Source organism: Etheostoma spectabile, chromosome 1, assembly GCF_008692095.1.
Source record: "Etheostoma spectabile isolate EspeVRDwgs_2016 chromosome 1, UIUC_Espe_1.0, whole genome shotgun sequence".
NCBI classification, from domain to species: domain Eukaryota; kingdom Metazoa; phylum Chordata; class Actinopteri; order Perciformes; family Percidae; genus Etheostoma; species Etheostoma spectabile.
Window position 1 is genome coordinate 5,444,309 of NC_045733.1, and position 23,820 is coordinate 5,468,128.

At 39.5% G+C, this 23,820-nt stretch overlaps 3 protein-coding genes across 13 annotated transcripts; 2 read left to right on the forward strand and 1 right to left on the reverse strand.

Moving 5' to 3' along the window:
* Nucleotides 1-2,049: 2,049 nt before the first annotated feature.
* thap11 (THAP domain containing 11) lies at nt 2,050-5,372 on the reverse strand. The gene has a single exon (XM_032518033.1). It carries the CDS (start codon nt 4,985-4,987, stop codon nt 4,157-4,159), a length of 831 nt encoding a protein of 276 aa, XP_032373924.1. The 5' UTR covers nt 4,988-5,372; the 3' UTR covers nt 2,050-4,156.
* A 1,385-nt stretch (nt 5,373-6,757) lies between these two features.
* Nucleotides 6,758-14,428, forward strand: gfod2 (glucose-fructose oxidoreductase domain containing 2). 5 transcript variants are annotated; one of them, XM_032516947.1, is made up of 4 exons: nt 6,758-7,121; nt 7,465-7,565; nt 8,605-8,984; nt 10,464-14,428. In XM_032516947.1, the coding sequence occupies exons 3-4, from the start codon at nt 8,732-8,734 to the stop codon at nt 11,363-11,365; spliced, it is 1,155 nt and encodes a 384-aa protein (XP_032372838.1). In that variant the 5' UTR covers nt 6,758-7,121; nt 7,465-7,565; nt 8,605-8,731; the 3' UTR covers nt 11,366-14,428. The 5 variants fall into 5 exon arrangements, with proteins under 5 accessions (XP_032372838.1, XP_032372829.1, XP_032372856.1 ...); XM_032516938.1 differs by having other exon boundaries at nt 6,758-7,117; XM_032516965.1 differs by having other exon boundaries at nt 6,758-7,117; nt 7,465-7,559.
* Nucleotides 14,429-15,794: 1,366 nt separating this feature from the next.
* On the forward strand, nt 15,795-22,517 carry LOC116691134 (uncharacterized). 7 transcript variants are annotated; one of them, XM_032518519.1, is made up of 6 exons: nt 17,565-18,247; nt 18,472-18,532; nt 18,625-19,062; nt 20,109-20,486; nt 20,583-21,020; nt 21,566-22,504. In XM_032518519.1, exons 1-6 carry the CDS (start codon nt 18,224-18,226, stop codon nt 21,910-21,912), a joined length of 1,686 nt encoding a protein of 561 aa, XP_032374410.1. In that variant the 5' UTR covers nt 17,565-18,223; the 3' UTR covers nt 21,913-22,504. The 7 variants fall into 7 exon arrangements, with proteins under 7 accessions (XP_032374419.1, XP_032374434.1, XP_032374439.1 ...); XM_032518528.1 differs by lacking the exons at nt 17,565-18,247; nt 18,472-18,532 and adding an exon at nt 15,795-15,972 and having other exon boundaries at nt 21,566-22,501; XM_032518510.1 differs by lacking the exon at nt 18,472-18,532 and having other exon boundaries at nt 17,561-18,247; nt 18,625-19,002; nt 21,566-22,508.
* Nucleotides 22,518-23,820: the final 1,303 nt, after the last annotated feature.

A 23,820-nucleotide genomic window follows, 5' to 3' on the forward strand; every position in this document is an offset into this window, starting at 1 on the left:
ATTGAGGGATAGTATAGGTCTGTTTTACATTGTTTGGGCCCTTACAGTTGTTCCAATTAAGGTCAATCCTAATGCTGCAGTGTACAGTAATATTTTTAATAACAGTGTGCTTCCAACTTTGTGTCAAATTTTTTCTTGTTTTAATTTTAAATACCCAAAATGAGTCTTATAAAGAAATAGATTTCTAAGTTTTGTGTGGAAGAATCTGACTGATCTTTACAGAACCTTGAGCTCAACTCTATCCACCGCCAATCAGATGCACTGGAGCACCAACTGTGAGCCTGGCCTTATTGCCTAACATCTGTGGCCAACCACACTAATGCTCTTGGGGCTAAAGTGTCCACATACATTTGGCAAATGTACTGTCTTTGTTGGTCTAAACTACATGATCCATTCTTTATCGTATTTTTACTTCAGCTGAAGCATTAAACGTGTCAGGTTGTCAGGTGTGTGTCAGATACATTCAGATGTGTGAGGTGATCTATTAATTGACCTTCTAGCAACAAAGAACTCGCTCAAATCTCTGACTAAAGGTTGGCTTACCTGGTGGTTTGCACAAGTAGTTGAAAATATAACCTGTTCTGCTTCTGACACTTGAGTTTACTAGTTAAGTATGCTTTTTGAATTTCAAATTATGCAGCCCACATGTATAACTTCACCACTGTTGTCAGATAACTCCACTCATATTTTGTCTTGGACCACAGTGCAGTTTTTACGCTCAAAAAAGTGTTATCTATAATAACAATGTTATTGTAAAGAAAGATTTTCTGTAGGCACTATCTGAGTTCCCAAGGTCTGAGTAATTCTTGAAATGTTTTGAAACCAATACCCTAACATTTTATTTTTTACATGTCACTATTACTTTATTTATTTAATAAAAGAAGGCAAAGACTATACACACAAGCAGCTGCACAAGAACTGTCTAAATTAAATACTAATACTGCAACTTGCAAAATTGTAATTCAATTCAGTAAAAATCTGATAAAAGGATAAGTAAGGCCCAAGCCTAAAACGACCTGTAAGTTTAATTAATTTTAGTGATTTAGTATGACATATTGACCAGGATAGATACAACAACCATTCAAGCGCATCAGTTCATGGTATTCTACATGGTTCAAAAGTGCATGACACGGAGCCCTATAGATATGAATGTTGGTATGGGTAAAGAAAAAAAATGACATCTCTTTTACTATCCTTGCAAACCAAAAAGCTCAAGAATCAAAAAGGTAAGTCCTAGTCTGAACGTTATTACAGCAGACAATGTCAAGATTCACCTGGCAGACTCTGAATAGAAAGAAAACCTGCGGACTCCATGCTGTCCGAGGATGTCCATTACTGCTCAAGAGTCATGCAGTGTTCTCAAAAAAAAAAAAACAGCCACTAAAAGCTTTAGGTGTACAGTTTAACAGACATATACTGTATCTGATATAGATAATTGCAAGACATGTGTAGCACATCACATATTAGAAAAAATGCTGCACAATGCCCCTTGTCCAGCATTTTTAAACTGCAATATAAAACCAATACTGTCTTTGTGCCCAGAAAATTTTGTAATTTATTTATTATTATATATTTTGTAACAAAAGCCCTTAAGAGAATTTATATAACCTAAACTGGGTATATAGTCTGATGTCAGACGCTGGATGTCTCTGGATCACTTAGTGCTTACATTGTTTTACTTAATTCACATTACATAATTACTCTCAAATGATGAGACAATTGGACATGAGAAGCTGTTGTTTGGCCTGAATGTAAAGCTACTGAGGTAACAGCAGCCATAGAAAAGGAGTATAGAGCTGTGTAAATTTGATCGACAGCACTGGATTAAGGTATTATGCAACACTGCTGGGAGTAAAAAAAAAAAAGAAAAAATCCAGAGATTAGATCCTCGCTCTATCCAATGCTCTCTGTCCATCGTCATCCCTCTTTCTCTCTCTCTCTCTCTCTCTGTTGTGACACATTATGACAGCAGGTGTTGAAAATGACACATTTGAAGTTTGGGTTGAGTAACTGCATTACGGTATAAGACAACATTTCACTGCTTAAGACAACATTTCACTGCTTTAATATGATCACCAATTAAGCAAATGACCATCCAAGCTGCTTACACACACACATACACACGCACGCACACGCAGACAGATAATGCATATTAGGCCATATAGACAGGAGCTAAACCTCCCGCTCTTCAAGCTTTTATGCCACTGCCATCTAGAGGGAGAAAATCATGCTGCAACATCAGACACATTTCACAACTTGTTTCTATTTTAAGTCAAATCTGCTATCAACCTATGAACACTTCAAGTAAACAATCATTTAAACCATACACTGTAGTGGTACACTAACTGAAACAATAGTTCTTAAATTATAAGTCAGGATGATCAAATCCATAAATTGTTTGACAAACAATTGACTGCCGTATGTGGTTGATGAAGTAAAAATTGCTCACTTTTCAAATGTAACAATTTGCTGTTTAAAAAACTTCCGTTTTGCTTTTCAACTGTTAACCAAAGGAAGCAATCTGAGGACATCTATCTATCCTCTGGTATGTTGTATTGGCCATGTTTCATTATTTTTTAACATTTTATTTCTGAACCAATTAATCATTTAATCTTCTATTGTAAGTTAACCCTAACTTACAATCACTAAAACCTTAACTGGTATCAGTGCCTTGTGTTGTTTCTCAACAAGTCACTCCAAGAACAAGTCATATTCTCAAGATCAGAAAGAAGAAACAGCTAAGTTGATGGTCTGCACACTTCACACATTTATCACATTCATCTTAATGAGGCAATATCTTCGTCAGGGCGCTCCTTTAACACTGACAGAGAAACTATTGAGCGAGACTTTACCGTGGTCACCTAACAGGCGTAGGAAACAGGGCAGCAACGTTGAGATTTGAGTTCATGGTTCGTTTCCATCACAAGTCTTTATAGTTGTACTTTTTTATACTTTTCCACAACACAGCTAATAAAAAATAGCTCTAATGCAAGTAACTGGAAATTCAACATTTTCTCTTCTTTCTTAAAAAAACAAACAACAGCAACTGAGAGGTGACTTCGGCGACCCAGGGGGAGAGCTAAAACATTCTCAACTTGAAGGTAAAAGTAATAAAAATACATCAGGATCTTGTGATGCACTACTTACTTCTGTGAGACTGGACACAATCGCACTGGAAACAATTCATGAATTGACAAATTATTCAGCCTGAATCAGCACTATTTCAAAATGAAATTTACTTCAAAATGAGAGCAGAGCATTGCTGTCAGTCCAAGTTCAAAAATCAGAAATGTATGTCACATCCTGTGCATAAAACACTCATGAACAAGACAGAGAAATGCAGCCGCTAAACTTCTGTGTGGAGAAACATCACACACATTAATCAACCTCAGGGGCAGGCATACATGTTAAAGTTGCATAAGGTATCTTGAGGACCTTTTTAGTTTAAGATCATAAAAAAAGTCTGAGCAAATGTAACTTAATGCATGTGTTCAAGAAACATCAATAAGATTACATCCTTTGAGTGCCCCTTCAAGTTTTAAGGAATTCCTTTAAGTCTTTTCTGTTACACAAATGTCAAAAAAAAAATTAACTTACGGGTGCCTTTAAAGGTAACTGGACAAGTGTGCCAAGAATAGTGTTTTGTTTACAAAAAGAATCCTATAGATGCATCATCTTGGCATCCTTTACCTCCGCAAATCTATTGTGAGATGTTTCTTGCATCGACCTCCTAATTTAAATTCATAAGGCAATACAAAATCGTAAAAGAAAAAAAACATCTATGCAACTAGGCAGTTTCGAACATCTTCCTCACCACCAATCCGGTTATAAATGTGTAAGGATGACTAAATGTCAGTCTGTGCAAACTATGAGTCCCAGTTGAATGAATAAAATGTATTATTGACCTTGTTCGGGCTTCAGGCCAATAGAGGACTGCACCTTTCTAAGTAATTAGCCATGGTGTTATTGATATAAGCTACATAAACTAGCCAGCCAACTTTTTACCTCTGGCCTACGAAAAAGCAACTCTACTTGTTGAAAATAAATTGTCATCGTTCGTAGTTACAAAATAGGTCTGGATCTGGCGTATTCAAACCCCTCGAATCTCGGTCAGCTGGAGTCTCTGTAACGGGTCGTCTCCGGCGGTGTTCGCCCATCAGATTTTCTTCCGGACGCTAAAAGCTACCGAGTTTCCGTACAGCAGCCGGTCCCGCTCCCGCACCTCCTCTTGTAGCTTGGCCTCGGTCACCCGGAGCTGGCGGATGGTCGCCTTCATCTCCTTCATCTTCACCTCCATCAGTGCGATGATGTCCCGCTGCTCGTTTAGTTTCCGCAGCAGCTCGGCAGACGTGGTGCCGGTGGTCAGCGAGTACGAGTGGTCCAGCGGGCTGCTGGTCACACTGACGTACTGCACGGGCGGCTGGTGCACAGTGGACGCGGTTTCGACCGATGGGTCGTCGGCAACTAGCTCGACGGATACATCGGCGGTGGTGTAACAAGTCCCCTCTGACTGGGCAGGCAGCCTCGCTGTGCCCAGGTACTCCCCGTTTTGGCCTATCTGAACCACGGTGATACTGTCATCGCTCGCCTCGCCGCCTGCGTTGCCCTCGGCTCCTTCTGCCGTACTATCCACTACACTGGCGATGACAATCCCGGAGGTTGCAGCAGCAGCAGGGGCAGGAACCGCCGTGGACACTTTCCTCCCTCTGCCGCGCCGACTCCTGCGCTCATTGACCCCCCGCAGAGGAAAGAGGGACGGTACTCGGATACTGTATGTCTTCCTCCCGCCGGCGAAATGCACGCTGCAGACTCGGTGTCCTGTTGTGGGCTGAAAGGTGCTGAAGCAGCCGCTGACCCCGGCCCGGGAGATGTTCCTCAGCCACAGCTCCCTCAGCGTGGTGTCTTTAGGAAATGTGTAGAAGCGAAGGTCCCGGTCCCGGTGCGAGTTGTTGTAGCAGCCAGGGACACAGCAGGTGAACCCGGGCATGTTTACTTCAGCACCAAGACTAAAAGCACGGTCCTTGTATGAAGTTTAGGTTAATTTATTGTTGTTTCTTTATTCTATGCGTTGTTATCAAGCCCAGTGGCCTACAAGCGGAACTACACGTCCCACAACGCTAACAACTTCCTGTTTAGTTTTCACCAAAAGTAAGCCGCTTTTCTTCGTACGACGACTGAATCCACCTGAATTTTTCCGGACTCAAAGCATGCGCAGCTATTATTTAAGCTGAATTCGAGGCTGATATTTTATTTTCGGTGGTAAGTGTCTTGTTTTGTTCTTCGCGGTCTTATCAAGCCAACCGTCATCCACTGAGAACTAAAAGTCCCATAATCCCTTGCGCTTCCTGTCCTGATCCGTTAGTAAACCACCGCCCCTGTTGGTCAGTAGGTGGTAACGCCATTCTCATCTCTACTGGGAGAAATTGACCACTGTGTTGTTTCCATGTCCAAATCTGTTTTTTAGTTATCATTCAAGCACACAGAAAATAATGACAACATGTAGGTGAACAGTAACTTCATACATAATACAGATTTTTAATAAGCATGTTCCAAGGGAATGCTTTACAATGCAGCTGCTAAAAACACATATGAAGGTGGATCGTGTGTGTGGGGGCTTTGAATTTATTATGTCTTAATAAACCTGTTAAATATCCTCAAGATGAATGAATGGTTTATTTTGTGTCATCCATAGGATATTTCCGACAAATTTTAAAAGAAGCCCTTTTTCTAGTGCTGACACAAAACAAAATAAGTACATAAAGGGTACAAATATAAAATTGACAGTTCAACACCATAAACAGATAAATACAAGGAGGGTACAGACGTAAAGTTAACATTAAAACAGAAAACCCTTTCCGACCAGAATAAATTGCCTATGCAATAAACAGAGACCGTAGGTATTCCAAATAAGTAGGAAGGGCACAGAAACTGCAGAGAGAGCAAGAGCGAGAAGTCATTCTCATACTAAACACACATCAACTCAAATAAGAAGTATTTAATATCCACCCACAAAAGTGAACATGCAACAGGTTCGTATTTTGTTGACATGGTCCCATTACTCACACCATTTGTGCTATTTGTATTTCTTCAGATACAAAACAGTATGTTTTCCTTCACCACATGTCAAAACAAATCAGTTTAGGAAAAATATAGGACATATAATATATATATATATATATATATATATAGAGAGAGAGAGAGAGAGAGAGAGAGAGAGAGAGAGAGAGAGAGAGAGAGAGAATGTTTTATGTCAAGCATCCCTGGAAGGTGAAAGCCCATGTGCCCATGTTTTATGTGAAGGAATGTTGTAGGTTTGAAAGGGAATATTAGCTCTTATTTATTTATTTGAAAAGTTAATCAATTAATTAATATGTATTTATGATTTATGACTAGAAAAACTTGACACACAGTGTGGAGTTGCATGTTAAATTAATCTGCTGGCTCCCATCTTTGAAATACTGTATAGCCTACCACCTCTATGGAATCTACTGTTGAACGGCCATCGCCCCCTAAACATCCCCTGGGCCCTACCCCTCTAGAAAAAGGGGCGGAATGTACACTTCATACAGAACCAAACCATACCATAGGCTACCATTCATTCCGAAGAACCCACGATAGGCGTGTTTAAATGTATTTTTTGAGCAATTGTACCACATAACGTTTAAAATGTAACTTATGGAAATACCTTCAACAATTAACTAAAAACAAAAAACGGTATAAAGTTAGCCTACTTTTTAAATGGTCAGGCTGTCAGCGGTGTCAAGACTGGCGTACTGAATCATGGGTAAACACGGTGCCCGATCAAAGAATGTACTTGCTCCACAGGCAGACCTATATCGGTGACATACGTTTATTTAAATAGCGTTTACGTTAATTAGCTTTATCTACAAAATAACATGTTTCACAGGGAACCACTTTACGTGTGTTTAACCAAAGTCATATTTACGCGTCTTGCTAAATGCGTCTGTGTATCCTACTAAACTCTCCGCCTCTCCAGCCTCTTGTAGTATCTCTGGTCCTCCCGCAGTCCTGCTGTTGCTACTGAAGTTACCATTAGCAACTGGGCAGCGCCCCGGCTGAGCACCTTCAGCCGCTGTTGATGTTGTCGTTAAATACAGTAGGTAGCTAATGTTACATTTCATGATGGGTTGCTTTTTATAACAAGTTTAAAGACAGTTAAATTAACTTAAGATATTAACTCTGTAAAGTACATTCGTGTATACGGATCTTTTTGAGTTCGGTTTGCGGCTGTCTGGCCCGGGCTAGCTGAACGTGCTAGCTAGCTAACGTTATCAGCTTAGGTTGTGCGTGAGAACCTTAGCTATCCGGATCATATACACCTTAAAGTAGTGGACACTTTTCGCAAGTTTGTGTTATCGTAACCAAAAAAACACTAATGCCCATCTGCAGTTGATCTCGACAGTAATCATTTCATGCGGCATGGCTTTGTTCTTTTGTTTGTAGGATGTTTGTTATCTGACCGACAGCCTCACAGCACGGCTCGGTTACTTTCCAGTGGTGTCCAGTATGAGAGTGAGGTTCCAACAACTGCCAGCCTGGTAAATGTGAGTTGGTTTGGCCACGCTGTTTGTGCCATGAGGTGATGCAGCGTGCAAAAGCTTATTTCCCTCAAAGCTTCATAGTGCAGGTGCACAGGCACACACGCATATGTCAGTCTGTTGTTGTGCAGTGATGGCTACAAGGAGGCAAGTGAAGCACACTGTTAGCACTTGCCAGTTTCCTGTTTTTTCCTCTAATGTTCACCTCACATCTTATCTCGTATATACATATTCACAATATTATAAATAGACAAAACATGTATAGTCTTTCACAACGTCATTAGAGTTTAGACAAAATAAGAACTGATGGATAACACTGAGCCGGTGCTGCCCATTACACAAGCCCACTAACAGCAATTACATGGACGGCTAAAATCAACACAACAGTCGCAGCTCTATAACCAACAGTTAGCTAGATCAGGAATTCCCCGAAGGTAAGTGGAGAGTTGTGAGGACCTCCGGTGATCTGAGCTACACACTATTTCATATTTAACCTAATGTTATTAGGATCAATTGTTTTATTAGTACAGTTGCTCTGTGTGCAAGTTGATGTACATAAATGCCACTGTGTGTAACCCGGATAAAGTCAAACACGGATATAAATTTCACTTGCGACAGAGGTACAGGTGACGTTGACTTTCGGTGGGTGTGGAACATCTCAGAATGGTATGTTAACTATGTAGTAGGACACAATGTAAGTAGCTGTCAGCAACTGCTGATGAGGAAAAACTGGTCTAGATCTCCATTGGACACGTTTGTCCTGTTTGTTGGTACATACACTAGATAATATACACATTATGCTATGAGACAAGTGATTGTCTTTGGTTTTGGTTATCCTAACATTGTGATATAGATTAAATGTCTTACATCCTGCATTACACTAAAGTGATTTAAACTCATTTAACTCCTTTTGCTCAGGATCAATGTATGCTTTTACATGCATGGTCATTATTGCTCACCTAAAGTTTAAGTGGAAAGAACATTACATAAAAAAATATATTTGATTTTGTCAACGTCACTTATAGTCTCTTCTTTCATTTCACAGGTACAGTAAGCTCTCCTTGATTTCCAGAAACAGTCAAGGCCTTGACAGGCAAGGGAATTGTTGGCTGTTGGAATGTTGGTGACGCTGGCCATGGTTTACACGTAAGGGCGCAGTGAGTGGCACTGTCATGTTGCCAGGAGTCGGTGTATTTGGCACGGGCAGCACAGCCAGAGTGCTGGTCCCGTTGTTGAAAGCTGAAGGCTTTGAGGTTCATGCACTCTGGGGGCGAAGTGAAGAAGAAGCGCGCTGCTTAGCAAAGGAGCATGGCATCCCATTTCACACTAGCCGATCTGATGACGTCCTGCTGCACCAAGATGTCGACCTTGTTTGCATCTATATCCCACCCTCAATGACCAGACAGATTGCTGTCAAAGCATTGGGTAAGAGGGCAGACTTTTTTTAAATCTTAATATTTTAGTTTTTTTTTTTTATTAGACAGTGGATAGGCCGCTACAGGACTCAGCCAACATGGGGCGAGCGCACTTACTCATTGAGCTATAGGCCACCAAACAGCAGACTTTTTTAAAAACTTTTGTCAGCTTGCCCTGTCCAAAAACCTTGGGCATATTTAAAGTGCATAAGTTGCACTTTTTTCACTGAACATTTGTGCTAAACCTACATGCAGTCACTCCATCACAAGCCACAAAATCTACTGTATTGCTAAATGAACACAAAGAGAATATCTGAGGATATTCAGTTTTCTTCCTAACCCACCAGGTTCAGATCCTTAATTCCAGTTTCCGCTGACACTTTATTACCCTCTTAGTTAAATAAACTGCTAATGTGACTTGACCCAGCTGGGCGTGGCAGGTTGACTCTGGAAAAGATTTGAAATTGTTGACTGTAATGACAGTACTTCCCAAAAGATGCAGTGCTGTATTCTTCTGTAACGTATTTCTCGGGGTTTATCCTTGAGATGTGATGAATGGTAATGATCATCGCTGTGACAACAGGGAACATAGCAATTTCAGGTAAAAAAAAACCCAAACAAACTTTACCGACAATAACTTGAAATTCCCCACATTTTGTATCAGTTAGCAGCACATTGAAGCAAACATAAGCAACACATTGTCGTATCAGAGGAGAGTTGATCTATAATGTTAACTTACTGTATCTGATGGAATTCCTGAGTGTTGACCTCAGCTTCCTGTTTTAGTTGCAACTTCCTGAGTGTGTCTCCACCAAAGGGACTACAAGCTATACACACCCTCTTTGCTATCACATGTCGTTGTAGTAGAATGTTGAATGTTTTTTTTTTTATTCATTTTTTATTCGCATTTAAGGCCATCAACTCTGCCTGAGCACTGAGACACCAAGTCCACCCCACACCTTCCAATCATAATTAATTTACACTCAATTGCCATTTAAAAAGGTACACCTTGCTAAAACAAACACAGTCTAATACAACAACTTTATGGCTTCATTTTGGAGTCTGCAAGTTGGTTTGTTATGCTGTTTATATTGTACTGCGTTATGCAGAGAGCCGTTTCTATAATTTTGTTTACCCTCCATGATATAAACGGAGGTAGCAACTGAGTGCGTGTAAAACATCAATTGAGTGTAAAGCTTTATTATTAGTTTAAGGCAGATTAAGAACCATAGCGAGAGAACACGGTGCTCACCACTTTCAATTGCATAATAAAGGATACATTTAAAGAAGGAAATCAATTGTTTAACCTTTCTTGTTGCTGCAATACAAGTTAACCAACAACCATGAAAAGGTTTTTATGTGAGAGTGGGAAATTTACCATATTGTATCTTTGAAATGTAAAATTATTATTTTACTTTACCTCCAGATAGCACTCCATTCTGTTTTATCTTAATATTGATAATCCCTTCCTTTCCCTTGCTCTCTGCAGGTATAGGTAAGAATGTTGTGTGTGAGAAAGCTGCAACAGCTGTGGATTCATTCAAGATGGTGACTGCCGCCAGATACTACCCACAGCTGCTCAGCATTATGGGTAATACCCTGCGCTTCCTGCCGGCTTTTGTGGCAATGCGCCGACTGCTGATGGAGGGATATGTTGGCGAAATGCAGGTGTGTGATGTCAGAGTCTATGGCCCCAGCCTCCTGGATCAGTCGTACGGCTGGACATGTGAGGAGTTGATGGGAGGAGGCGGTCTGCACACTGCCGGCTCTTCCATCATTGACCTTTTAAGTTACCTAACCGGGACACGAGCCCATCGTGTTCATGGCTTGCTGCGGACTTTTGTACAACAAAATGGTTTGATCCGAGGCATTCGCCGCGTCACCAGCGATGATTTTTGCTTCTTCCAAATGTTGATGGGTGGTACTGGCTCTAGCTCTGGTGGTGTGTGTTGCACTGTGACCCTGAACTTCAACATGCCAGGGTCATTTGTGCACGAGGTAATGGTAGTTGGATCCACTGGAAGACTGGTTGCCAGGGGAACAGAGCTGTATGGTCAACGCAATGGGAGTAAAGGTGAGGAGCTGTTGCTAAGCGACAGTGGGTGGGCAGGACCAGAGGTAAAAGACATGCCCCTGCCTCACTTGCGGGGGCTGAGCTCCATGGTAAAGGCACTGAGACAGTCTTTTCAGGCTCACGAGGAGCGCAGGTCATGGGCGCGAGGATCGGTTGCCATGGCGCCAACATTTGAGGATGGTCTGTATGTGCAGACGGTGGTCGAGGCGGTGAAGCGGTCCAGCTGTAGTGGCGAATGGGAGTGTGTTGAGATCATGAGTCAGGAGCCAGATCCGAATCACAACCTGTGTGAGGCTCTGCAGAGAAATAAGAACTGAATATATTTATACAGCCAGTGCAACTACTACATATGTCTAACAAAACTGGGCTCTGAATGTTGTACCTTTAATTCAGCTGCTGAGGCAGTTTCATTTACCCATGACTACTTTTTGCATTTTCACATTCTGTTCCATTTTGAGCAGAATATTTTCCTTTTTTAAAACATAACTGTGTTTTTACACTAAATTTTTTAACCACAGCTCCATTATTCTGATTCTCTACATAAAATATTATAATAGCTGTGTCAACATCTACCTGTGTCCCATTTACACATTTATTACCTGTGCCATGCCAAAACGTAGACACATTCTTTATTCTTATTAAAGCTTGAAGTCATGGAGTCATGACTGCAAAGTTCCTGCAAAATAAGGTTGTTATGCGTCACCTGTTACCAAGGCACCACCATTGTCAAATATTGGCAAAGTTTCTTGTATCAAATTACCTTTTATCCTCACTTTAAGCAGCATGTGTGGATTTATTTGTGTTTCTTTATTCTTCTTTTTAAAACATGTAGGCTGTTGTATTTTACTGATAATCAGAGATCAGAGATCAAACAGCTTATACTTCATCTGTGATTGGACAAGAGCACATCTCTTCCTAATTTGATATTTCTTTTCTTTTAATAGTTTTTCCATGTCAAGTCACCATACCGTCAGTTAAAGTGTTTGCCACAGTTGAAGATTACAATACACCAATAAATGTTTGACTAGGCATCAGCGCTACTGAAACAATGTGCATCCCAGTTTTGGGTCATGACCAGTTGTGCCAAGCTGTGAATTTAGTTGTTTGGCTCTAATTAAAAGCCAATGTACAGTCAGATCTAGAAAACATTTTAACCTCTATTGTTTATAATATTGAGATGTGTTTTGGTGTTAATTTATTCCCAACGCAAATAGCACCTTATTCTGAAAGGAAGGTTTTTAGCTCTGACATGAATGTGCATATCAAAGCGTGAGGATGATTTGACTTACAAAACAGTTTCATTGTCTGCAGTGTGGCAACTGGCAGAATTCAATCGATGCTCAATTGGAGCTCAGCCTTTGGAAAATTCAGAATAAGAATAATGGAGCTGTGCAGAGTGATTTTTATTTAATTTTAATTTTTGGGGGGAATTTGTAATAAGCATACATATAAAGATTGCAAGAGGGGCTTGTAGGTTTTTATGTTGTGACATGCCATGGCATACATAAGATACCAGGGATTGAGTAAATAAGCTGTATAGAAAACTGAATAATGAAAAGTGAAATTTGTAGCATTGCTCCCTCAAAATGCCCAACTCTATAGTGATACTCATCTTAAATCTTAATTTTGAGTATCACTCACGCCCTTAGGTAGGAAAACTGAAAAGTCTCCTTCACAGACGAAGCAGCTATAGTGAGCTGGGATTCATGACAGCTATAGTGGATTTCAGCAGTGACATGTTTTCATAGTGGGGGGGAAAAGGTATCTAAACAACAAAATTTCAAAACCACTCCTGCATCATCCATGTGTTCATTACATTCTGTCATCATTTTATCAAAATATACTACTTTAAGAAGTTTTAATGAGGACGATAGGGCAACACTAGTCTGGCTTACTTACACTGTGCAGGCTTTCTGCTATCCATTTTGCAAGGACATCCGGGGCTTAGTGCCGTCGATGATGATTGTGATTGATAAAAAGAAATATGAACAAGCCAGAGCGTTTCTTTTCCCTTTATTAGAATGTTAACTCATGCAGCCTGACCATACTCCAGCAATGACACAGCGCTGTGGAGATAGGTCTGGCAATGCCAGACTAGTGCAACAATGATGCAGTGTTTTTGAGTTATATTTTGGGTAAATGCTGACTGGAACAAACATATGGAAAGACAGAGGGAAAGGGGATTATGCCTCAAAGAAAGTTGTTTGGTACTTTTTTCCAATGAAAATTCACCAATGGTAATTAGTCAACCGTTGAAACTGACTTTTGAAGAAGGAAACTATCACCTTTTAACAGCCACCTGTCGAGTTTCCACAGGATGAGCATACGATGCTTAGATTTTAGGTGTATCACATTATTTTACATTAGCAGAAACAGGCTTGTCTTAGAAATTACAGATTAGTGACCTTTTTCTTGTTAAACTGTCAAAACTTTTAGATGCGAAACCCGAGGGTATTTGATAACTAAATTTAGTTTAAAACTGTGTGAAAGGTTTGTATACATGTGTTAACCATTGAAGTAAATGTATGCTTTTACAAGAATTTGCTTCATGCAATCCATGCATATAAAGTTATTACAAATGTTTAAATCCAGAGAGTGGAGCCAAGATCCACCCCCGTACACCATTTATCCATAAATATTACTGATCTTTTTGTCGAGTAGAACCACTGGATCTGACATGCGCGAGAGTATAAATGTGTGCCTCTCTAACTTGCTAAGACCAAGAGAAGAAGGTGTTAAACAGTTTACCGTCATTGTAGTCACTCACTGCATCTGAGTACTGCTGAGTATCCTGAATGATACTGGGTTCCTACAGCTGAGACAGGAAGTGAAGAAGTGTGCTGGTTTGATTTGATTGGTCTGTTTCCTTCTTAGACCCACGCAGGATCTGCAAATAAGGAAACATACATGTTACACACTTACCTCACGCTATCCTAACAGGGCTTTACAAAAACAAAGTTTACATTAAGTGTCTTTTTTTTTTTTAAACGCATCACATTTGCCTGCAGGATGTTAAATAACCCACACTGTTAAAATACATTCTAACCTTATTGTTTGTTTTTTTGCACTGATAACTGATAAAATGCCACATATTTAATAGACAGGGCTCACTGTAAAACTTAACGTAACGTGTCTGTATAAGGAAGCCTTTTTGTATTTATTTATGTCTTGGTGTGGGGAAAGTTTCCCATCGTTTATTCTGTTCAGTGTTTGGGTTTTCAGCCTGTGAATCTCTGTTGAAATATTTATCTTGTTTAGGTTTAGTGTTTTAATTGATAATGTGGCTTTTTGAGCACAATGTGTTGCATTTAAGTTGGGAAACTGTACTGTTCATCTGCCTGGTGCATATTTCCCTAAATAAATACAGTTGTATTCATTTAGCGTTTTGGTCAGACTGCAGTTTATTATGTAAAGATAAAATCAGTCTTTACCTGTATTAAAACCATACAACACAGATGTTAAGTATCTCTTGATAATATATACAGTTCTTCACTCACTACAGTAAAATTGTTTGCACGATGTTTATATATTTAATATAATCTCTAGTATTTTGTAACTCTGCTCTGGTTAGTTGTGTCACTGACTGAGCTAGCAGTATCCCAATCTTTACCTAGAATCTAGTTTATATCCTTGACGTTGGAAAATTCTGCCCTGCATGTATTCTCCGTTACTTTCTTTGTGTTGGAATTTTAAATCTGGTGGATTTATGAGGACTGTTGTTAACTGCTCCTCAGACCTCTGCAGGGTAAATTGAGACAGCAAGCTGGACTATCTGTCCAATCTGAGTTTTCTCTCATGACGCTGCCCATGACGATTCTGATTGGTTTAAAGAAAAACAATTAAACCAGAGCACGTTTTCCTCCCATCTCCGAAGGCTATGTGGAGTAGCCAGACCCTGCTCATTTTGGTGGAGTGTCCGGCAAAACGAGACTTCCTATAATCAGACAGAATATTCTTTTTTAAAATGTTAACTGCATGATGCATTATATTATATAATGCCTCATCTCCATAGGAATTACCATTTCTCCACGGGAGCATTGTGCTGCAGCCGTGGGAACAACAGGATATGCTTGCTGGAAATAACTTTGAACTTTTATGCAAAAAACTCATATATTCCTCATGAACTTTATATACAGTTTATGGAAAAACTTTACTGTGCCTGTTTTCAAAATGCAGATTTGCTGGAAATTATCATTAACTAGCAATATATGGCCATAATTTCAAAATGCCATATATTAGTAGGGTGCTTGATATATTTGCGTTGATTTTTTTTTTTAGCACATCCCTAAATGCAGACCAAATAAGCTGCAAAAAATCTTTATACATTTGCATTATTTGGATATATGTTGTTAGCTGTTTTCTAAATTATATCAGTTATACGATTATTATATTTTGGACAAGTGAAACATTTAATAATGGTTATATCTTGTAATTACAGATGTAAACATAATACAGAAAACAGGTATCAAAAGGACAGTGACCCTTTGATGAAGTAAAGCAAAGGAGATGACTATCATACTATCTAACTGCATTATCATACTCCTTTGTGGTACATGTAATCCCATATTTATAATCAAATTCAACAAACAAAAAAAAATCCCTTGTCCTTTTACCGACTGTGTAACAATCAAACTAGCAACAACAATATCTGAAAAACACATTTTATTTTTATTAGAAGTATGTATGGGAATGAGATCCCGGATATGACGTTAGGCGGCAGCAATGCATTGTGGGGTATTGTGCATCAAAATAACAGCTAACGTTAGCTAACGCCACTAATAGTAACCTTCTTTAACTGTCTATGATAGTAACCGATAACTGTAGCTTGACATCTTAGTAAAAACCGATAATTTGTAAACTACAAATCAATGGAAAATACATTATCAACGCTGAATATTAGCGACACGTAATTTGGACCCCAGAGGTAATGCTGTGTGATGATTAACGTAATCATAGCTAGCTAGCTAGCTACATTTATCACAGACATTTTTTTTTTTTTCCTTGTATGTAACATTATAAGATACCGTAAACTAACCACAGTCTATGTAAGATACACATATGAGTATTATATACACTACCGTTCAAAAGTTTGGGGTCACATTGAAATGTCCTTATTTTTGAAGGAAAAGCACTGTACCTTTCGATGAAGATAACTTTAAACTAGTCTTAACTTTGAAGAAATACACTCTATACATTGCTAATGTGGTAAATGACTATTCTAGCTGCAAATGTCTGGTTTTTGGTGCAATATCTACATAGGTGTATAGAGGCCCATTTCCAGCAACTATCACTCCAGTGTTCTAATGGTACAATGTGTTCGCTCATTGGCTCAGAAGGCTAATTGATGATTAGAAAACCCTTGTGCAATCATGTTCACACATCTGAAAACAGTTTAGGTCGTTACAGAAGCTACAAAACTGACCTTCCTTTGAGCATGATTCTGGAGCATCACATTTGTGGGGTCAATTAAACGCTCAAAATGCCCAGAAAAAGAGAACTTTCATCTGAAACTCGACAGTCTATTCTTGTCCTTAGAAATGAAGGCTATTCCATGCGAGACATTGCTAAGAAATTGAAGATTTCCTACAACGGTGTGTACTACTCCCTTCAGAGGACAGCACAAACAGGCTCTAACCAGAGTAGAGAAAGAAGTGGGAGGCCGCGTTGCACAACTGAGCAAGAAGATAAGTACATTAGAGTCTCTAGTTTGAGAAACAGACGCCTTACAGGTCCCCAACTGGCATCTTCATTAAACAGTACCCGCAAAACACCAGTGTCAACATCTACAGTGAAGAGGCGGCTGCGGGATTCTGGGCTTCAGGGCAGAGTGGCAAAGAAAAAGCCATATCTGAGACTGGCCAACAAAAGAAAAAGATTAAGATGGGCAAAAGAACACAGACATTGGACAGAGGAAGACTGGAAAAAAGTGTTGTGGACGGCTGAATCCAAGTTTGAGGTGTTTGGATCACAAAGAAGAACGTTTGTGAGACGCAGAACAAATGAAAAGATGCTGGAAGAATGCCTGACGCCATCTGTTAAGCATGGTGGAGGTAATATGATGGTCTGGGGTTGCTTTGGTGCTGGTAAGGTGGGAGATTTGTACAGGGTAAAAGGGATTCTGAATAAGGAAGACTATCACTCCATTTTGCAACGCCAGGCCATACCCAGTGGACAGCGCTTGATTGGAGCCAATTTCATCCTACAACAGGACAATGACCCTAAACACACCTCCAAATTGTCCAAGAACTATTTAGAGCAGAAGCAGGCAGCTGGTATTCTATCGGTAATGGAGTGGCCAGCGCAGTCACCAGATCTGAACCCCATTGAGCTGTTGTGGGAGCAGCTTGACCGTATGGTACGCAAGAAGTGCCCATCCAACCAATCCAACTTGTGGGAGCTGCTTCTGGAAGCGTGGGGTGCAATTTCTCCAGATTACCTCAACAACGTAACAGCTAGAATGCCAAAGGTCTGCAATGCTGTAATTGCTGCAAATGGAGGATTCTTTGACGAAAGCAAAGTTTGATGTAAAAAAAAAATCTGATTTCAAATACAAATCTTATTTCTAACCTTGTCAATGTCTTGACTCTATTTTCTATTCATTTCACAACGTATGGTGGTGAATAAGTGACTTTTCAGGAAAACACAAAATTGTTTGGGTGACCCCAAACTTTTGAACGATAGTGTATATTTTTGTTAAACCGTCGATGAGGCTGATAACGGAAACTACCTCTACCAACCATAGACGGTTAAAGAAGCGCTCAGTGAACAGCTGTGAACAGTAGCAAATACCCTACAAGAACCATCCAATTCTTTTCAACAGCTATTTTTGGTACAATAGATAGAGCACCGAGTCGTAGCACTACGTGGTGAGAGTCGTTCTTGCCTACCCTAGATCCGCTCTCTTTTGCTAAACGTAGATAGAAAGACATGAGAACAAGAGATGTGATGGATCTTAGATGTGTTTGGGAAAATTAAAATGGGCCAAACTCAAACGCAGCGGCATTTGGATGCACTTCACAATAAAGGTAACAATAAAGCGGAGTGTAATATTTGCAGATCAAACTTATCATATAAAGCAGGGTCAACAAACAATCTTCGCCGCCACTTAAATTCACATCATCCATGGGTGCAAGTAGCCGAGGATGTGAGACAACGACGAAGTCACAACGATAGTGATGACCAAGATAACGCCGCATCAGGTACAAAGTGGTATAGGTCACCCATCGTGACTCACACCTATGTATCTACCTCTGAAACGTTGATAAGTTGTTTTACTGTTTGTTCTTTAAAAACAATCTTATGTGAAATATTTTTTAGATTTGCACTATAAATCTGTTTTCTGTTATAGTCATTATGGTTGTTTTTTGTTGTGCCAATAAAATGCTTTCACATAGACACCCAGTTTTTTTTTTTTTTTTATCAGCTGGTTGCAGTCAAGCAGCACCCATCACCACCCTACTCATCACAGAGCTCAAATGCTAACGGTGACACAGTGATAAGAAAAAATATTAACATGTTAATCAATAATGCATTGTTAGTGGCAGTCCTAATTCTTTTTTGGTTTCCTCCTTTTTAGTGGAAGTGACTCTGGAGGACTCTGACACCCACACCACCGTGATGGATGCTGATAATAGTTCTGCCATTAATGGCATCCTGGATGCTGCACAAGGATGTCTAGCACAACAAATGACACATGAAGAGGAGAGTGATGACCGCTCTGTGAAATGTAGACAGAAAAAACGCAGCTTGGTTTGGAAGCACTACGAGTACCTGGACAGTTTGGCTGCTGCTCGTTGCCGCATTTGCATGAAGAAGTTACAGTGCTCTAAAGGCAGCAGCACCAGCAACCTGCATCGCCACTTGTCAAATAGACACCCAGGGGTCTTTTCTCAGCTGGTAGCAGTCAAACAGCACCCATCACCACCCCACTCATCGCAGGGCTCAAGTGCTAACAGTGACACATCAACACCACCCGAAACTGTTGGGGCGCCAAAGAAGCAGAGACAGTTTTCTGGTAAGGTTTTATAGCTCACTGCTGTTTGTGTATAACATTCATACAGACTTTTTCAATGACATCTTGCTGAATAGGTAAAATATACAATATGTTGTTTTTAACACATTTCATTTATCAGAAGACAAATATTACATGTTGTCTAAGCCCAAACCTAGCTAACATATTATTCAATGTACAGTACACAATTAGCAGAATTCAGATTTAAATTAGGAACTGTCTGATATAAGAATAAGAAAGAAAGATTGTATACCACAAATTTAACACCAGCTTTCAGTACTTGACAGTGTCTTTCCACTGCTATGGACAGATTTGAGTTTGTACCAAAAGATATTGAGGCTAGGTACCCAACCCTGATTTTTAAGCAAATCATGCATCATCATGGTCAGAGTTTCAACATACAGTTGTAGTAATGTTATATATTTCTCCTTGTAAATTTCCTTTATCATCCAACTGGAAAAGTAAAAATGAAGGTAAAACATCATCCGATCAAACGCTATTTCAGTAATTATCTACTCAACCAGTCAAATACTTGTGTTGTCATTTTCTCACTCATTTCGAGAAAGCAATTTGGTATCTCAGCAACTATAATCACCTAATGTAAGGTACAAAGTGGTACAAGTCATCCATCATGACTCACAGCTATGCATCTACCTCTGAAACTTTAAGTTGTTTTACTCTTTGTTCTTTAAAAAATCTTGTGTGAAATTTGTTTTGATATAATTGATTATCCATCTCATTTGCACTAAAAATTGGTTTTCTATTATAGTCACAATAGTTTTTTTTATCGTGCCAATAAAATGCTTTCTAAAATTAAGTGTTTCATTAATTGAAGGCAAGGCAACATCCTTTATATTGACATGTCATACAGAGTGTAAATTCAAAGTAGTAAATTTGCTGAAAAAGCTGTGTTGTCACCTTTTGTAATGTTAACAATGCAGATCATTGGCAATTTGACATAGTTATATTATATATATATATATATATATATATATATATATATATATATATATATATAATATAACGTTTTTTGTTTTTCTGTTATTTAGTGGAAGTGACTCTGGAGGACTCTGACATCCATACTACAGTGAATGATGCTGATATTAATTCTGCCATTAATGGCATCCTGGAAGCTGCACAAGGAAGTCTAGCAGAACAAATAACACATGAAGAGGAAAGTGATGACCGCTCTGTAAAACGGAAACGGAATAAACGCAGCTTGGTTTGGAGGCACTACGAGTACCTGGACAGTTTGGCTGCTGCTCGTTGCCGCATTTGCATGAAGAAGTTACAGTGCTCTGAAGGCAGCAGCACCGGCAACCTGCATCGCCACTTGTCAAATAGACACCCAGGGGTCTTTTCTCAGCTTGTAGCAGACAAGCAGCACCCATCACCACCCCACTCATCACAGAGCTCAAATGCTAACGGTGACACATCTATTAAACAAAAATCCTATTAACATGTTAGTCAATAATGCATTGTTAGTGGCAGTCCTAATTCTTTTTTGGTTTCCTCCTTTTTAGTGGAAGTGACTCTGGAGGACTCTGACACCCACACCACCGTGATGGATGCTGATAATAGTTCTGCCATTAATGGCATCCTGGAAGCTGCACAAGGATGTCTAGCACAACAAATGACACATGAAGAGGAGAGTGATGACCGCTCTGTAAAACAGAGACGGAATAAACACAGCTTGGTTTGGAAGCACTACGAGTACCTGGACAGTTTGGCTGCTGCTCGCTGCCGCATTTGCATGAAGAAGTTACAGTGCTCTAAAGGCAGCAGCACCAGCAACCTGCATCGCCACTTGTCAAATAGACACCCGGGGGTCTTTTCTCAGCTGGTAGCAGTCAAACAGCACCCATCAAAACCCCACTCATCGCAGGGCTCAAGTGCTAACAGTGACACATCAACACCACCCGAAACTGTTGGGGCGCCAAAGAAGCAGAGACAGTTTTCTGGTAAGGTTTTATAGCTCACTGCTGTTTGTGTATAACATTCATACAGACTTTTTCAATGACATCTTGCTGAATAGGTAAAATATACAATATGTTGTTTTTAACACATTTCATTTATCAGAAGACAAATATTACATGTTGTCTAAGCCCAAACCTAGCTAACATATTATTCAATGTACAGTACACAATTAGCAGAATTCAGATTTAAATTAGGAACTGTCTGATATAAGAATAAGAAAAAAAGATTGTGAACCACAAATTTGACACCAGCTTTCAGTAGCTGACAATAAAACATCATCCAATCGAACATTATTTCAGTACTACTCAAGTACTTGTTTTGTAATTTTTCAGTCATTTTAAGAAAACAATTTGGTATCTCATGATCACATAATGTGAGTTGAGTGGATGACTCTAATACATGTTTAATACAAATTAATATCAAGTTTCAAAAAAGATTTTTATTTTTTATTTTGTTTGTTCTACTGTGTCCAAGAATGTGAGACTAATGAGTCTACACATTTGGCCTTCTCTTTCCCTCCCTATTACAGGCAAATTGAAAGTTTCAAGAGCTTCTGGAGGAAAAACAAGTGTGTTAAGGAGAGAGCGGGAGCTGATAGAAGCTCTGAGGAGAGTGCAGAAGGAGGAAGCTCGGGCTGTGGAGCATCAGCGGGAGCTGCTCGAGAATCTGCGTGCAGTGAATGCCAGGGAGGCAGCTGCAGAGAGGCAGCAGATTGAGTCACTGAGGAAAGCACAGCTAGAGGAAGCCAAAGACTTGAGTAGACAAAGAGAAGAGGTCCAGAAGGAAAAGACACAGCTGCAGAAGAAGTGGGAAGAGCTTCAGCAGGAAAGAGAAGAACTTGTCTTGTTGTTGTCCAGGGAACAGCAAGCCTCCTGATCATGTCCTGACATCAATGATTTCAAATTGTCTATAAATGCTTTTGGACAAATTCAAACATGATGATGTAGAAATCTAAACTCCCCTTTTAGTCAAATATATTTGGCAAATAATCAATGGACAGTAGTTTTTTTGTCACAGCTGCGTTGCACTGCTTCTTTCTTCCTCTTCTGCCCACTCTGGTCCTGTCTCATTGTGTGATGTCCTGATATCACTCTGGTGTCAAATGAATAGACATCCAGGACAAACCTCTCCCACCACCACCACCTCAACCTGCAGCCCCGCACTCACTCATGGCTGCAACAAACAATTTTCAAATAAACATAGTAGTCAGACTGGCCATGAAAATGTATGTGTTGCTGCTCACTCAAGTCTGCAGACAGGGTCAGTTGCAAAATATATACATTTGCCAATGAAATTGGAATGTTGTCAGGAAAAAAACTGACACATCAGAGATTTCCTTTTGATGTGATGAGTTTTGGAGGTGTGTTGGTTGTTGTGTGTTTGTTTTCGGGCCCCCTCTGAAAAGCTTTTAGTAACTTATTTGGGGTTCCCATTTCATGCGTCCTGTATATGATTGTTGTGCCTCATGGAATTGTGTTTGAATGTACAGTGATGGCGTGTGAAATAAAAACGAAACGAAAAAAAAAAAATCAATCAAACAAATGTAATAGTTTCATGCTTTTTTTTCCTTTTCTAGACTGTGGCTTTCACAAGGTGTGTGATCCTGTTATAAAAGTTACAGTTTATAAAAATGTGGAGTCCAATAATGGCCCTGTTTGCATCATATTTCCTTCACTGACCTTTTTTTAAAACAGTCAAGACAGGTAGTTTTCATTTTGGTTAAAATGTTTTTATACTCCCACTGGAGTATCATCTTTCCTACAGGAACACTGCAGGTAATGGCATTAAAATTTGATCTGTAAGAGAATATTTTGAACACAATTACATTGTACTCTCTTCCTTAGTGAATCAATACATAACTAACGTTTCAGGAATCGGGGTTAATTTATGGCACAGCCAAAGGACACGTTTTCTTTTGAAGTTGGAAAATGCTTTCAAGGTGGTAGTGAGGTCAGATTTATTGTGGGTAACCTAGATATTATTGGCAATACAAATTGTAAATTGATGCATTGAGAACCAAAAATGAAATTCTATTAACCTTGGTATTGTGGCAGAAGTTTCTGAGGCAGATGCAACACAACCAAAACCAAAGAACAGTTTCAATTTGAATTATTCTTCTCTTAAATTTAGCTTTAATACATGTTATTTATACGATACTTACATGGTGTGTATAATTGTATCACAGTAAACCTGAGGTAGGGTACCAGTTAGCACAGGACAACTGGTTAAGGCAAAATATAAAGAAGCTGCCATGCAAAGCATGCCCAATATCAGCCGGGATCTGCTAATTTGTTGTTTTTATTTACGTGAATGAACATTTTAAAAGAAAATCACTTCCATCTAGTGCCTATGAATGGCTTTTGTTGCCATCTGTCACTACCCGATGTAAATCGAGTGCAGATTTGAGTCGCACATGCTCAGATTTAAACGGTTTACGGCATAACGTATCATACTGAAATTTGTGAAATCCATGAAACAGAAGATGGAAATAATTTCAAAAACGTTTTAGCTATCTATGATTGTTTGATTGCTAACGTTCGCTTAAAACGCCATTCAAGTGACAGCTTTTGTTGTTTGATTGCTATCAATTGCTATTGCCTAGCAATCAAACAACCATAGATATCTAAAACGTTTTTGAAATGATTCCCATCTTCTGTTATTGTTTGTAATGAAATAAGGTTATTATTTCATGGATTTCACAAATTTCAGTATGACGCGTTAGTGTAAACCGTTTAAATCTGAGCATGCGCGACTCACATCTGCACTCGACCAGAGCCTCTGGTT

Bases quoted from the DNA above. Each gene is read 5' to 3' on its own strand.
- thap11 (XM_032518033.1), bottom strand. From the start codon at position 4,987: ATGCCCGGGTTCACCTGCTGTGTCCCTGGCTGCTACAACAACTCGCAC.
- gfod2 (XM_032516947.1), top strand. From the start codon at position 8,732: ATGTTGCCAGGAGTCGGTGTATTTGGCACGGGCAGCACAGCCAGAGTG. The intron at 8,985-10,463 runs GTAAGAGGGCAG...TGCTCTCTGCAG, and splicing joins GATTGCTGTCAAAGCATTGG to GTATAGGTAAGAATGTTGTG.
- LOC116691134 (XM_032518503.1), top strand. From the start codon at position 18,025: ATGGGCCAAACTCAAACGCAGCGGCATTTGGATGCACTTCACAATAAA. The intron at 18,248-18,624 runs GTACAAAGTGGT...CCTCCTTTTTAG, and splicing joins CCAAGATAACGCCGCATCAG to TGGAAGTGACTCTGGAGGAC. The intron at 19,063-20,108 runs GTAAGGTTTTAT...TCTGTTATTTAG, and splicing joins GAAGCAGAGACAGTTTTCTG to TGGAAGTGACTCTGGAGGAC.